This window comes from Manis javanica, chromosome 12, assembly GCF_040802235.1.
Source record: "Manis javanica isolate MJ-LG chromosome 12, MJ_LKY, whole genome shotgun sequence".
Taxonomy (NCBI): Eukaryota; Metazoa; Chordata; class Mammalia; order Pholidota; family Manidae; genus Manis; species Manis javanica.
In genome coordinates, this window is record NC_133167.1 from 39,477,356 (window position 1) to 39,494,664 (window position 17,309).

The window sequence follows — 17,309 nt, forward strand, 5'->3', positions numbered from 1 at the left end:
TAAAACAATAGCAAAAATCAATGAAACCAAGAGCTGGTTCTTTGAGAAAATAAACAAAATAGATAAGCCTCTAGCCCAACTTATAAAGAGAAAAAGAGAGTCAACACAAATCAACATAATCAGAAATGAGAATGGAAAAATCATGACAGACTCCACAGAAATACAAAGAATTATTAAAGACTACTATGAAAACCTATATGCCAACAAGCTGGAAAACCTAGAAGAAATGGACAACTTCCTAGAAAAATACAACCTCCCAAGACTGACCAAGGAAGAAACACAAAAGTTAAACAAACCAATTACAAGCAAAGAAATTGAAACAGTAATCAAAAAACTACCCAAGAACAAAACCCCAGGGCCGGACGGATTTACCTCGGAATTTTATCAGACACACAGAGAAGACATAATACCCATTCTCCTTAAAGTGTTCCACAAAATAGAAGAAGAGGGAATACTCCCAAACTCATTCTATGAAGCCAACATCACCCTAATACCAAAACCAGGAAAAGACCCCACCAAAAAAGAAAATTACAGACCAATATCCCTGATGAATGTAGATGCAAAAATACTCAATAAAATATTAGCAAACAGAATTCAACAGTATATCAAAAGGATCATACACCATGACCAAGTGGGGTTCATCCCAGGGATGCAAGGATGGTACAACATTCGAAAATCCATCAACATCATCCACCACATCAACAAAAAGAAAGACAAAAACCACATGATCATCTCCATAGATGCTGAAAAAGCATTTGACAAAATTCAACATCCATTCATGATAAAAACTCTCAGCAAAATGGGAATAGAGGGCAAGTACCTCAACATAATAAAGGCCATATATGATAAACCCACAGCCAGCATTATACTGAACAGCGAGAAGCTGAAAGCATTTCCACTGAGATCGGGAACCAGCCAGGGATGCCCACTCTCCCCACTGTTATTTAACATAGTACTGGAGGTCCTAGCCACGGCAATCAGACAAAACAAAGAAATACAAGGAATTCAGATTGGTAAAGAAGAAGTTAAACTGTCACTATTTGTAGATGATATGATACTGTACATAAAAAACCCTAAAGACTCCACTCCAAAACTACTAGAACTGATATCGGAATACAGCAAAGTTGCAGGATACAAAATTAACACACAGAAATCTGTAGCTTTCCTATACACTAACAACGAATCAATAGAAAGAGAAATCAGGAAAACAATTCCATTCACCATTGCATCAAAAAGAATAAAATACCTAGGAATAAACCTAACCAAAGAAGTGAAAGACTTATACTCTGAAAACTACAAGTCACTCTTAAGAGAAATTAAAGGGGACACTAATAAATGGAAACTCATCCCATGCTCATGGCTAGGAAGAATTAATATCGTCAAAATGGCCATCCTGCCCAAAGCAATATACAGATTCGATGCAATCCCTCTCAAATTACCAGCAACATTCTTCAATGAATTGGAACAAATAATTCAAAAATTCATATGGAAACACCAAAGACCCCGAATAGCCAAAGCAATCCTGAAAAAGAAGAATAAAGTAGGGGGGATCTCACTCCCCAACTTCAAGCTCTACTACAAAGCCATAGTAATCAAGACAATTTGGTACTGGCACAAGAACAGAGCCACAGACCAGTGGAACAGATTAGAGACCCCAGAAATTAACCCAAACATATATGGTCAAGTAATATTTGATAAAGGAGCCATGGACATACAATGGCAAAATGACAGTCTCTTCAACAGATGGTGCTGGCAAAACTGGACAGCTACATGTAGGAGAATGAAACTGGACCATTGTCTAACCCCATATACAAAGGTAAACTCAAAATGGATCAAAGACCTGAATGTAAGTCATGAAACCATTAAACTCTTGGAAAAAAACATAGGCAAAAACCTCTTAGACATAAACATGAGTGATCTCTTCTTGAACATATCTCCCCGGGCAAGGAAAACAACAGCAAAAATGAGCAAGTGGGACTACATTAAGCTGAAAAGCTTCTGTACAGCGAAAGACACCATCAATAGAACAAAAAGGAACCCTACAGTATGGGAGAATATATTTGAAAATGACAGATCCGATAAAGGCTTGACGTCCAGAATATATAAAGAGCTCACACGCCTCAACAAACAAAAAACAAATAACCCAATTAAAAAATGGGCAGAGGAACTGAACAGACAGTTCTCCAAAAAAGAAATACAGATGGCCAAGAGACACATGAAAAGATGCTCCACATCGCTAATTATCAGAGAAATGCGAATTAAAACTACAATGAGGTATCACCTCACACCAGTAAGGATAGCTGCCATCCAAAAGACAAACAACAACAAATGTTGGCGAGGCTGTGGAGAAAGGGGAACCCTCCTACACTGCTGGTGGGAATGTAAATTAGTTCAACCATTGTGGAAAGCAGTATGGAGGTTCATCAAAATGCTCAAAACAGACCTACCATTTGACCCAGGAATTCCACTCCTAGGAATTTACCCTAAGAACGCAGCAATCAAGTTTGAGAAAGACAGATGCACTCCTATGTTTATCGCAGCACTATTTACAATAGCCAAGAATCGGAAGCAACCTAAATGTCCATCGGTAGATGAATGGATAAAGAAGATGTGGTACATATACACAATGGAATACTACTCAGCCATAAGAAGTGGAAAAATCCAACCATTTGCAGCAACATGGATGGAGCTGGAGAGTATTATGCTCAGTGAAATAAGCCAAGCGGAGAAAGAGAAATACCAAATGATGTCACTCATCTGAGGAGTATAGGAACAAAGGAAAAACTGAAGGAACAAAACAGCAGCAGAATTACAGAACCCAAAAATGGACTAACAGGTACCAAAGGGAAAGGAACTGGGAGGATGGGTGGGCAGGGAGGGATAAGGGGGGGGAAGAAGAAGGGAGGTATTAAGATTAGCATGCATGGGGGGGAGGGAACAAGGGGAGGGTGGGCTGCACAACACAGAGAGGACAAGTAGTGACTCTACAACATTTTGCTAAGCTGATGGACAGTAACCGTAATGTGGTTGTTAGGGGGGACCTGATATAGGGGAGAGCATAGTTAACATAGTATTCTTCATGTAAGTGTAGATTAAAAATTTAAAAAAAAAAAAAAAAAAAAGAAAGAAAGAAAGAAAGGGGGATTACTCCTTAACAGGATAAAACTATTGGTAAATCAAAGATCAACGCATGCTTTAAATATCCTTAATGTTGATCACTTAAAGGGTGTCAGATGATCAGCTATGGAGGTACTCTTTTCTGATAATATTCCTTTCTCTTAATTTAAAAAAAAAAAAAAAAAAAAAAAAGCAGTTACTGTGTGCTGACCTCCAATGAGTTCTGCACAGTGGTATAGAGGGCATGTCAAAGTGTGGGCAAAGGGTCTCTTTGTTTCTATGCAGAAGATCAAGGCCTAGCTTGGATACCCAGAAAATGAACTAAGATACGATATGAGGAGGAGCTTCCGGCATCAGCACTCTCTGGAGGACTCGTGCCGGGGGATGATCATCAAAAAGCCTCCACAGGGATCCGGACGATGCTGCGGTTGTGGTTGCATCCAGCCCACCGTCTCCTGGACTTGCCATAAGAATGAGGAGGGAGATGTCTAGGCTGGCATGTGCATACAGTGAGACAACGAATTTGACCGGATCTGTACTGTTGGAACTCAACCAGGAGTTGGGAGGGGTGCAAGTTGTAGCACCCCAAAATCTCATGACTATAGACTATCTATGGTTAAAAGAACATATGGGATGTGAACAGATCCCAGAAATGGGCTGCTTTAATTTGTCTGATGGTTCAAGTACAGTTGGACAATATCCATCATATCATAGATAAATTTTCACAAATGCCTAGGGTGCCTAACTGGTTTTCTTGGCTTCACTGGAGATGGATGGTAATTATAGATTTGCTTTGTTTATGTCACCGTATTCCTATTATGTTAATATGTGTGTGCAAATTAGTTAGTAGTTTAAAAACTATACATACTTAAGGTACTATACAAGAAGATATGTCAAAGAAATAATCAATCCTCCCAAGTTTCCTTCATATGCTACATCTATAGCTTTTCTTCTTCCTTCCTAATTACAACCCTTAAATAGAATTCGTGCCTCAGATCGAATTTACCGAGTATCATAATTCCTCCAGGTGGTAAAGATACCTCGAGACAAGTGCTGGGCATAGAAGCCACAGGGCATAAATCTGCAAAGAAGTAAAAAGCTAACCTTTGCAAACAATATGGCTTCTTTCTCACTTACCAACTTTACATTTCCCTGTATGGCCCTGGAAGATGACTGGTTAGCCAGAGACGGGTAAGATTCCTCAAGGGAGGAACAACCTAAGACAGGCACAGTCGCAGGGGGGCCATCAGGTGAGAATTTGGGGATCAACAGAGGTGAGGCTCAGAACCTCACCCCCCCTGCTTTGAGAGAAATCTTCTGCATCCGTGGATGTCTTGCTGCCCTTGTCTAGCCTGGATTAATACTTAGTCCATAGGCACACACCTGATCATCTGATCATCTACATTTGCCTTCTTACAGCACTAAACTATGTTTTCTACCTTTATCTTGCATCTACCTACCACTTCAGCATTTTATTAAAAATAAAAATAATAATAATAATAGGAGAAATGTGGGATCAACATATAAATCAAGTACAAAAATCAAACGAATACTCATATTTGACCTGATTGTTTATAGGTCATATTGCATGATCAAAACCGAAAGTTTCTGTGATGACTGCCCTTGTACTGTTCACCATGTAAGAATTTATTCACTATGTAAGAATTCGTTCACCATGTAAGAACTTGTTCGTTATGCTTCAGAAGATTGGAGACTGACGAGAATTAGGCTTGAGATGGATTAATGATTGTACATTGAGCGTTGACCCCCCTATACTGAATTTTATTGTTGTTAACAACCATTTGATCAATAAATATGAGAGATGCCCTCTCAAAAAAATAAATAAATAAATAAAAAATAACCGTCAATTCATATTGAGCTTGTTGTTAGCTATAATCTCCAAAGAATTTTCAGTGAGCCACTGGTATTCACAATCTGTATGTTTTAAATGGTGTCCTTGAACCTAAGAGCATTTTCCCCCCAAAACTGTTACTTGCAATTCATTTGGTTTTCATTCTTGACTCTTAAACATAATTTCTAGTTTTCTCACTTTTAAGTTTGACAGCCTCTTACTATCTTCAGTTAAGATGCTGATGTTAAAGAATATCATTTGGTAGTTTACCATTTGTGATTTCTTTCCAGTTGGCATCAGTCTAACAACATGGCGTTCTTCGGGTTTAGTCCATCTACCAGTTGATGATCAACCAACCACTTTTCTCCATTCAGTCCACAAGTTTACCACAACAGGCGTCCTGATACTTTGCTGAGATCCAGACACACTGAAACTATAGTACTCCCCGGGGCCACCAAGTCCCTTTCCAAAGAAAAGGATATCTCCTAAAGAACATCATTTTTCCTACAGGCACACAAATTGACTAGAATCATGTCAGGATCAACATCATGCCCAAGTGATTTATAGAACCCACCTTTTCACCACTTAAAAACTTCAGTTCATTTGATCATTTGCTTCTTTAGAATACCTCAAAAAGTATAATTTGCAGTTTCTTAACAAAACAGCAACTGGTTTGGGGACTACAGACCCTCATTTATATGAGGTAGAACTTATTTATAGCTCCCCCTTAGAATATCCTCACCTACCTTGGGCATTAACTCCTCCTTTTCCATGTTTTACCTTGGTCAGGATATTATGCTTCTTACATGTGAACAGCCATCAGAAGCACAGGTATCAATTTTACGGTCTTACTGTTAACTTTATACCACCAGACAGTAGGCACAGTCTACTGCTCTGAAGTTTTCAAAATCCTTTTATTGTGGATTAGACTTCATGACACTACTTATAATTCTGGGACATCATCTGCTGTCACATTTCTTCTTGTGAAAATAGCTAAAAAGCATGAATAATAAAATGAAAGTTAAGGTGGAATGATAATGGCTCAGAACTTTTTTTGAGTGCAAATAACAGAAAAAGGTCAAGCTAGTATAGTGAAATTTATTGTAGAATCAGGAATATCTTATAGAAAGAACCCAGCTTTAGGGTAAGAGTAAGAGCACAGATTTAGAAAGACGGGACTAGAAAACTGGGAAATCTTTGGGGCCGCAGGGACTCTCTCCATCTCTCATCTCTGCTTCTCTTAATGCATAGGCTTTATTTTTCTTTCTCAAAGGAATGGGTTAACTGCTAGTTGGCCCAAGGGGACAGCAAAAAATGTTCTTACAGCTCTCAAGTTCCAGCACCACAAAAAGCTCTTTTTCAATTTTAAATTCCCAGGGAAAGAGGGAGATGAAACTCCTGATTGGCCCAGTTTGGTTCAGGAGCAGACTCCCTGCTGAATCAACTAAGACCAGTAGAAAAAAACCTCACTGTATAAAGTGGCTGTCAGGATCCCATGGCTGGAGTGAGTATGGTAGATAAGAAAGTGATTTCAGCTTTTGAAAAGACATCCCCAAATATGTTTTCCACAGGTGCTTTTAATACGCTGAAGTCCTGGAGGATAGAAAAAATAACTGCCAGTCTCCTTTTTCTTTCTAAAATAAACTTATGCACAAATTTGATGCTGTTACTCTGAGCTGGAGCAAGTATGTTCCTATGAAGGAAGATATCTGAGCAAGAAGGATCTTGCTAATCATCTTGAACATGCTATTTAATCTCTCATATATAAAATGGGGATGATAAGAACACCACCACCTATCTTGCAGGTGATTCTCTGAGAGAATCAGAGATAATATATTTAAAGTATCTGGCACTGTACAGTAAACACTCAACAAATGGTAGCTATGATTTTAAATACTAAACAAATTCATGGAATATAAACCTTTTTTTCTTAGATGCTTGCTAGAGAGATGTATTGTTTCCTCCAAGATTGAGCAGACACTGGAGGCAGCCCAGTGAATTTAATTCAAGAGAGAATATTTGAACACAGAACACTCGGTTCCACAGGATTCTAATATACGAATACATCTTATCACTCTCTGGTTAGCTTTATCATTACCTGCAAATGGCATGAAATAAAACACTTATAAGCAAGTGGACAATCAACTTCAATTATAAAAATAAAATGTACTTAAATTATAGATATACATATACACAGAGTACATGACACATTTACTTAGTATATATAAATTTTGCTTTTCAACTACAAAGTTATATGTACAGTATAAACAGTAGTAAGAACTTGTAAAGAGCCCTCATTGTACCTCTTTAATCTGAAGTCTCACACTTGTTTTCCTCCCACAAGAGGACTGGGTCTTGCAATTCACATTATGCTTGCACTTATAGCAATTATTTTCCCATTGAAAAGAAACTCTGAAAACCTGCTATCAAACTAAAAAGTACTATTACCTTAGATTCAAGAATATACACTATTTGAGACAAGTACAAGGTTTTTAACTGTATTTTTACTTTATCAGCAACACTCTGTTCCATATATATAACTCCCTAGTCTTCCTACATTCCTAGTGATCTTGAAATGGAAACCAGGTCACATTATTGAACATAGGCCTCATTTTTCCATGTTTTGGTCAGAAAGCCATCAGATAATGCATTTTTAAAATTTGCCTCAGAGCAGGATGCTTTGAATTAAGCCCAGCCTCTCAGATCTCAATCTATGTAGCTGAGACACATGCAGGTGAAAACTGAAAGATCAGCCAATTATTGGCCTTCCTAACACATAACCATTTTAAATAATTTTGTTAGTAACTAAGTGAATTACATAATTGTTGACATCAGAAAGAGTCCCAATTTGTTTCTCCTCTACCAAACAACCTTTACGATGTATTTGAAAACCTGCCCGTGCAAAAGTCACAGGGCACTAAGAGATGGACAACTCTCGGCAGTGACAATGTAACAAACATGCCTTTCAAAAGAATATATGCTCGAGTTCTGTGCTTAAAAAATTGTATTAGAAGCCACACCTGTCTTACTACCGTATTCTAAACACCTATTACAGTGCCTGGTACATAGTAGGTGTTTAATACATGGTATGAAATGCACAGATGAATAAATTTTTTTATTCATACAGTAAAAATTAAGTGTCTTCAACGTAAGCTGCCTTAAAGGCTAATATTATCCATTTCACCTCTCTGAGGACAATTTCACTAAAAAAATGCTAAAGGAAAATGACAGAACAATATACAAATTCTTGTAGGAATGATAATTTTACATATCTACCAAAAGATCATAATTACACATTAAAAATGAAATATACAATTAGAAATTCTGAAATTTTCATTTCCATTTTAGGGTTAATAAGCCCTGCGACATAAAATATTGGTCCATGCACAGCAGCTACCTAGTACTCCTTTCTCAGTTGAGGTGCATTATATAGAGCAATAGGTATACAAAAGTTTTTGAGCCATTCCAATATTCCCGCTGCTCTGATAAATGAGAGATAAATTGTAGGCAATATCTCTTCGTAAGTCTAACTGGTCAACTTCTATACCCTAGGGGGAAAAATACACAAATGAGTTCTATTTAAACTGACATCCAGAACAATTTTGTAAGTGTAAGTGTTCAAAAAACTATTAAAATCCACAATACTAAAAAAAAAGTATAAAACTATGTATATACCTCAGATCTAAATTATCAGATAATGCTCATTCAGTTAATCATTATAGAACTGTATCATCAAATATGTTAAAATGTCTAACCAATAAATTAAAGAAAAAGTCTCACCCACAAGCCATAGCAGAATAAACTTCAGATGAATTAAGGATTAACAGTAAAAAAAATGAAACCATTTAAAAGAAAAAAATATGGTTGAATAAAATAATAATAAAATCTTGGGTAGGAAAGGCCCTTCTAAGTGTAATAGCAAAAGGAGAAAACACAAAGGGAAAGATTAATAGATTTGACTTCATAAAAAATGTGAAACTTCTGAAGGTAAAATAAAATTAATTGTAAGTAAATAAAAACACAAATACACATGAACAACAAGATGGGGAAAATACTGTACTATATAACGGAAAGGCATATAAAGGATAGGTCTAGGTGGGCATACAGCAAATTGATTATACTGATTACCTTACGGGTGTTATTACCTTTATTTCTACTTAAATAACAAAGCATGGACTCAATGGAGTACATTAGATCTATGTTTCTAATATGGCCAATACAAAATTTTGAAGTCACCTGAAAACATCTGCCAACAGTGAAAAATTGCTACCTAGGAAGCTTAAGGAGCAATACATAAAGCTACTTATGAAGAAAAGAACACAGAAGTGTATATATTTCATCAGCATAACTAAAAGTATGTATTCATTTCCTTATTAACCAAAGTTGAACAAGGGCAATTAGAAAACAGTTGTGAGGGAATGTGGGGATTATGAGTGCAATGTAAAGAAATTAACAGTGAAGATAGTACTTTTCTTCAGAAATTAAAAATTAGATTTTAGACAGAAATTATCACAGTATTGGCAACACTTTACCCTATCTTATCTTAAAACAAAGAAAACTACATTAATATTGGTCTTTCATTTTTACAGAGAAATATGTTAGCTAGTTTTGGCTTGGAAATGAGCAATGACTCTCTTACTCATTTATGAGTAATAGAGGCCCCGTGTCTACCAGCTGAAACCTGCAGAACCACCGGGTCTATCTTGGGAAAGCCGAAACATTACTAACCACAAGTCATATATGTCCACATGGTTGCTGACTAGGTCACAAGGCCAAGATGTCAAAGATCTACTTGTTGCTGAACATAAATGCATTCAATAAAGGAAAAATCTATTTTATTATGTAATTTATTACATTGGACCACAACACTGAGCTAACTGCACTTATCTATTGATGGAATGCAGTGACTCCTTGGTTTTTAAAGTAAATCATACCATACCTCTGCCGCAAGTGGAGGTAGCTCCAGGGCTTTCTGATAATAGTGGACTGCAAGATGGATCAGCCCTAGTTGGTGAAGGCCACGGCCCAAATTGTAGAATGATTCCTGACAAGGCCCACGCAGACTGAGGTAACGATTAAGAAAGGAAAAGCCCTACCAAAAAGAAAAAGCTAATTCAGTATTTCACTCATTTGACAAGTATGTATTGGACCACAGTATGTGCGAGATGCACTCTGTGCAGGACACAACTATTAGAAAAAGAGACACAATCCCACCCTAAAGAACACAGGTCAGGATTACAGTGTCAAATCACAGTGTAGTCAAGAGCTCTTCTGAAAGTGTAAGGTAAGATGTTTTTAAAGCTAAGGACAAAAATATTCACGGAAATGAAGGCCAAATGTTACAAGTAGCTGTCAAAGATCCATAATGTATAAGCCTCAGGATTGGTTTTTTATGGTTTCAAGCTGGCTTTTGTGGCATTAGAGGCCAGTAAATGTTTTGGTGTCTAAAAGCTTGACCAAAGTATAAAGTTCAAGCCCTTATAAGGTTAATTTAGAAAGGTTTATTCTCAGGAGCAAACACACTTGAATAATACCTAATCTTTCTGGGTGAATAGTATCTTTTATAATTTATTTTATAATTTACCTCTAAGGACCTTAATAATGTCGTAGTCCAAAACACTTGATTTTTTTCCCCTGAAAGCTTCTGACTCCTTTATGGATTAGTATAGAGCACAGCTGTAACAACGCTGCTCCCTGTGTCACAGCATCCAAAAAGCCTGCTTCTTAACTCCTTCTGTATTCACGTTCCCCTTTAATGCAGCTTCAGTTTTTATCATCCACAGAAAGTTACAGACTGCAAAGGTGCAAGTGTCCTATGTAATTAAGTAAATATATTATCTGAGAATTGAGAGTAAACCAGCTAATTTTTGAGTAAAGAATATAAACTGCAATTATTCCCTGCATGATCTATGTATAATGGTCATAAATTTTCCCTCATAAATAAATAAAAATTAATGAATTCTTTAGAATTAATACATTTATGGATAAAATAATTATGTTCAATAAATCATACTTTCTGCATAATAAAAGAACCCATTTCTGTATATGCGAATATGCTATTCCACTGAAAACCATGGTTCTATTAAATAAAGCAGATAAACTATTAACCTCAGAGAAATATGAAATCATCATACTTAAAAATGACAAATCTACAAATCAAATTCTCAGAAAGAGGGAAGAGTAATCCTAGTTGAACTGTTGCAACCCAAAAGAACTTGTAGGAGCTGCCGGCTGCATTTGAAGAAGTTTTTAACAAATTTAGGAGGGTAATCTCCTTGACAACTGAAAGACTATTCAACCATTTAGTGATTAAAAAGCTAGGTACTATGGGCAGCCACTTTACTTTTTACTTTACATTTTAGGTAATGTGAATCATCAAATAGACAAACTATAAAAATATGACCACAAAAAACAAAATTTTAATGGATAAGAAAAGGGTGCTTTTTACTATGCACTATGTAACTATGTTAAATTTCAAACATTTTTTATCACATTAATCACTGATGGGCCTGAGTACACTTTTTATAAATGTTAAATAGAGATAGAAGACAACATGAAAGCTTTTACTCTTACAATATGACATAAAGGTAGGAAAGACAGTAAAACTTATGGAATTACTTTTTTCTAAAAGTAAAGAGAAGGAACACTAATTATAGTCCTGTAGCATGAATAAACTGATGAACAATTAAAACAATTTAAGAATCATGATATTTACAACAAAACTTGCTTTTCAGAAGTTTTTTTAATGGAAAATGTTTAACATCCACAAAAGTAGAAAGATTGGTACAGCAAATTTCCATCTACCCATCACTTAGGGTTTCATCTCTGCCCCAACCATTTAAAAACTGCTCTTTAACCATAAAAGTAATTTGAAATCCAGCTTTCAAATTACTTTGAAGTACAATAAATTTTTGTCCTATCAGGCTAAAAAAACTACATATTTTAACTAATTAGTAGGAGTTAAGCCATAAAAACTTCCTATTAATATTTATCAGAATATAAGCTTCACAAGGGTAAGTAGTTCTGTCTGTGTACTCACTCACTGCTATATCCCCAGTTCCTGGCACAGTGGGTACTCAATACATAGCTTAATTTAAAAATAAACCTATAAACTGTATATAGCAAAAGGACCCATTAAAAAGCTTAGAGGAAGAGGTGGACAAATATTACAAATAAATACCCAAGTAAAGGAAAATTGTTTTTTACTTTTTATGTTGGAAATATTTGAATACACAAAAGAGAATATTATAATGAACTCAAATACCCAGTTTTAACTATAATGGGCATTTAAATTTAGGCTTTCTTTTAACCATGTTACATTAAAAAGCAAACAAAAAAAATCCTTTACTAAATCTCCTACTTCATTCCAAACTACTTAAAAAAAAAAACCTATCTATACATGCATCAAACATATGAACATAAAAACTGAAATCCCAAAAACAAAAGTGTTGAAGATACAGTAGTGAACAAGGCAGACAAGGTGTCTGATCTCTGGTCTCTCAGTTTATACTCTTAATGGAGAGGAAACCAGCTATACAAAGGTAAATAAGAAAACAAAAAAGCTAATTTTCAAATTTCTATAAGAATCAAGAAAACTTTGAAAGAGCAATGTGTTAGTGATGAGGTAAGGAAACAGGCACATAGTCACATATTCACACATTATTGTAGATACATATTATTATATATTTTTTAAATAATTTAAATCAATTTTCAGGACCTATCAGGCTGGATGTCTTAGGGGCTCCAGAGTATGAGGAAGCCTCACTGAATTTCTCCAGATTCTGCCTGTGTCTTCTCCCCATATGATCTGGCAGTGCATCCTTCTATATGTCTATGTCTAAGTCTTAGACAGGAGTACCACTAGATGTTGAGTCCATGACCGCTGAACACAGGGATAGGTATGGGGAATCCCAACACATGTACTAAGTAAGTATTCCTTTTGAAGCAGAATAATAAAAGCACAAAGAATATTCATTTTTTGAAAATATAAAATTAAGTAATGAGAAATCCAAACTAATTACCTGCACAATTAGAGCATGTCTTCTTAATACATACTTCTGAGATGCCATGTGAATAAAGGTTAGGCCTATACAGAGGCTATAGAGAGGTTCGTGGGGATGGGTGCGAAAGGCTTGCACATACTGTCCTGAAAAATGAAAAATGATGTCAGCTGTTAATGACAAGAACATAGTTCTTTATTTCTTCAAACACGTATTCAAATATATTTTAAGGCTAGACAAAGATTACTGTTTTTAACATCTGCAAGGTGTACATTCTAAAATATCAACCAAAGGCACATTACTTTGAATTTTAAAATAACGTATAACATGTAACAAATTAGAAGGATTTACTCATAAATGTATCCTGACCATGAAGATCAAGAGAAACTAAAATCAACGCTTTTTTAGGCACAGCTAGACATTTCCACGTAGTGTAATACTTAAAAAATAAAAAATTTATGAACTGCAATCATAAATCTAGTTGAAAATCAGTAAGGGAAGGTTTCTTTTGGTGAATTCTTTTGTAAAATTACTTAATTTGTCTTATAGATTCAAATGTGATAGGTCCTGGAGGTGAGAAAAAGATTTTAATAGTTCAGGTTTGGTTTTATAGATTGGGATTTGTTTTCCTCAATGTAGCAACTACTTTGTTTTTCCTGAAAAAAGATAAATGTATCCAATAACAAATTAAGAACTTGGGGTTCTGTGAATTCCCTGTATTCTATGGCTTCGTGGGTAGAATTCCATGTATGCTATTCTACACAACTGTCTCATGTTAAAAGCCTCACCATATGAAGGGAATTTTAAGCAAATTTTTCTTTTCAAGGAATAATCCACAATTTATCACACACAGATAAAAACTTGTATTTCTTCCAGCTCCTAATGCCAGAAGAACAGCACCACAGAATATCTTTAGCAGCACAGATGCTAGACTGCCATTTGGACTTTCTATTTTTACCTTCTGTAAGAGTTTCTAAACGTAGGAAAATAAAATAAATCTCTATTCTATATTTTCTTATTAAATCAGCAACTCCAGAAAGTACACACAGTGGAGGCAAGTTTCCACATTGGATACTCAAGGTTACTGGCTCAATAATTACAAAAACACCAGCCATACAGAAACATTAAAGTATTCAGTAGCCAAAATCCCAGTTTATTCATTATAAGTTTAAACATTTGGTTAGGTATTTTTCTATTTATTTGCTTCTGATTCCTTATTACAGAAGATTCTTTTATGTGATTAATTTTGCCTGAGTTTAATTAGAATAAGTAATTATCATGTAAATAAATGCTGATATAGAGACTTGTCTAGTAGGGGATGAACTATCAACAAATCTTAAATCCTTTTTTGTACTACAGCAAATTAAAATCAGGTAGCAAAGAATCCATAATTAATGAAAATTATTTTTAAAACAAACATGCCTAAGTAGGAAGTATTGTTGACCTTTACAATGAATTATAAGACCACTTCAGCCTTTTGAAACCAAAGCTTCGTAAGAAAAACAAATACTAACATAAATTATCATTATTGCCAATACTTACAGACACTTACTATATGTGCCACGCATTGTTTTAAGTACTTATCATTTAATCTTCAAAAAATCCACAAGGTAGGTCCAATTATTATCTCTACTTCAGAGATAAAGAAACTGAGCCAAAAGGAAGTAGAGGAACTTGCCATGAAGGAGCTGCTATTTACGTCCAGGCAGTTCCACTCCAGAGGCCTGGCTCTTAACCACTAGGCTTCCCACACTTGACAAAGTCATGTGCCAGGGCACTTACCAAGCGCATGCTTAAAACTACCAGATACGAATGCATTATGTCCATTTAAGACACACAGGGCATGATTATCTGGGTTTTTCAGCATTAAACGGAGACAGAAGCGATGATGGCGTACATCTTGGGAGTGCATGGTAACTTGATTGAAAATGTTCCAGAGCTGGGGTTTATTGACATTTTCCATGACCATTATCCTAAGATTGCAGAAAGAGGATGATGGTAAAAATATGATGGAAAAGAACTTCCTGATTTCTAAGAATGAAACCCTTTCGGGGCTGTCCTACCAACACTGAAATGTAGCATCCCCCAACAAGGAAAAGCAGATTGTTTCAATGTATTTAAGCAAAACCACTTACATGGTGAATGATTTTTTCCAGAAAATACTACTTTAGTTCATTATTTCTACATCTTATTTCTACTTTTCAACAAAACTTTTAAGCCAGAAAACAGAATCAGGTGGTTTAAGTTTCATATGTTCTCTGCTGACCCACTGTAACTGCAGTACAATGAATACTGAGTAATAACTAACAATAATGCATGCCAGGCATTGTTAAAAGCCTCATAATAATCCCATGAGGTGGTGGTGTTATGATGGCCATTTTAAATGGGTAGACTGAGACACAAGAGGTTAAGCATATGAGAGGGCATGCAACAATGGCCTGAACTAACCAGTAAGCAAGAGCAGTTAAAATACAATAGGTTACTAGGTCTGGAGCATGAGAGACAAAGTAAAAATAAATATACATACTCTATCACAGAATGAATTAAACTTAGTTATTGGAAAAATCACCTGATATAGTTGTATGCCTTTCTGAAATTTTTGTCCAGAATTGCTGCAGAGAGACCAAAGTATTCCAGCTCTTTGCGTTTTTGCCTGTCATCATAAAACGAGTAATATTCCAAAGAAGAATCCACAAGTAACTCAGCCTCCTGAAATCGGGATAGGTCACATAAGGAGTATATAGCCTTCAACAGAAGGTTCCACCAGTCATCTTTTGTCAAGACACTCGTGAGTACGGCAAGTATTGCTAAAATGAGACCAGTGAAAATCAGTTAGGTCACTGTATTTCCAAATACTATAGTATTAAAAGGAAGAATTCACATGATTGGTTCTAAGGTTAAATTGAATAACCATGGTCCTATAGACCTGAATTTTTGCCAACACTCTTCTGACAATGACCAGAAGGGGAAGTTGCTTGTTTCCACTCCATCAACACCACCTCCATACGCTCTGCCAATCTGCAATTCCAGGTAACTCTCACTTCTAATCTGTTCTCTACAAAGTCCAGTTACCTCACTGGTGTTTCTCAGTGCAAGCTAAGACATATGGTCCTTCAGGGCAGAATGAGTGTGCACTTCATGACTGACGTCAAATACAGGAGTCTGCACATAAAAGGCATTCAAGTGCTTGCTCAGCAAAGATTTCAAATTCATACTTTGAAATTCAGATTGTTCTTCATCTTTTTATAATCTTCATTTTCTTTTATCTGCTTCAAAATTTCTCTTTTCCTTTAACTATCTTCTCTTCCTTATTTATCTGTAAGAAGCCTCCCTTTCATACCCTTGAGAAATATCAAAAGCCATAAAACATTTCTAGCTTGACCCAGTATTCTCCTTCTGAGAACCTATCCTAAACAATTCATCAAAAGTATGTATAAATCTAAAGGAATGAAGATGCTCACTACTATATTATTTATAAAATTATCACAATCAACCATACATCAAAAAAGAAGGGTATGATTAAATAAATTATGGAACTGCTATCCAAGGGAATATTCACATTCCTTACATAGAATAGCTATAAGGAGAATAGAGCAAGATGAGAAAATGTCTGTGAAAAAATAACTGAAAAAATCAGAGTACAAAAATGTATGTAACCTAAGGAGGCTTTGCTTATCCTATGCTAGTACATGAGTATGAGGGGACACCCACCTTAACAAAACAAAACCCTGTGAGCCTGAGAAAAACCAACAACGGACCTGAGAAGAGAAAATACTGAAAGAGAAAACAGGTTCAAATGTAAAGAATAATAAAACTTACAGAAACATAGTCCCAAATACATGCCATCGAGGAAGAAGCTATTAGGATAAGCCCAGAAACAGTGAACTGGACAGACGGCAGGGCTCTGCGGCAATCAGAGCTAGGTTATGGGGGGCCAAAGCGCATTCCTTTCCTGAGTCTTCTCCCTGAAACACCTTACTTATGTTTTAACATTGTGCTTATAGAGATTCAGCTCTTCTGGATTCTAAAGCCCTGCCCACTGCACACTGCCATGCTTGTAACAATGACTTAATAAATGTCTGCTGAATTAATTAACAATGAAATAATCTTTGGTATCTCCAGTTTATAACCTAGATGTTTTCCAGTTCTCTGAGTAATAACCTCACCCTAACATACTTAATGTTTTCTCCAGCCTAAAAATAGATGCCTTTTAAACTCACATTACTTGAGACTGGGCCAAAGCAACTTATTTTCAGAGTTTATATGACCATTGCTACACTGTCAAAAATTAATATGACAAAGAATGAAATATATGTAATTGAAATAACTGGACAAGTAGA

The 17,309-nt window shown here is 35.8% G+C and overlaps 1 protein-coding gene across 1 annotated transcript in view; it reads right to left on the minus strand.

Annotated features, from left to right (window-relative positions):
• Nucleotides 1-5,856: 5,856 nt before the first annotated feature.
• The window catches only part of LOC140845002 (general transcription factor 3C polypeptide 3-like), a 31,755-nt gene continuing 20,302 nt past the window's right edge, over nucleotides 5,857-17,309 (minus strand). Inside the window, exons 14-18 of the mRNA XM_073218422.1 lie at nucleotides 15,539-15,776; nucleotides 14,752-14,942; nucleotides 12,991-13,115; nucleotides 9,909-10,061; nucleotides 5,857-8,517 (exon numbers count right to left, since the gene is read on the minus strand). Of these exons, the coding sequence (XP_073074523.1) occupies nucleotides 8,395-8,517; nucleotides 9,909-10,061; nucleotides 12,991-13,115; nucleotides 14,752-14,942; nucleotides 15,539-15,776 (830 nt within the window). The 3' untranslated portion in view covers nucleotides 5,857-8,394. The remainder of the gene's footprint in view (nucleotides 8,518-9,908; nucleotides 10,062-12,990; nucleotides 13,116-14,751; nucleotides 14,943-15,538; nucleotides 15,777-17,309) is intronic.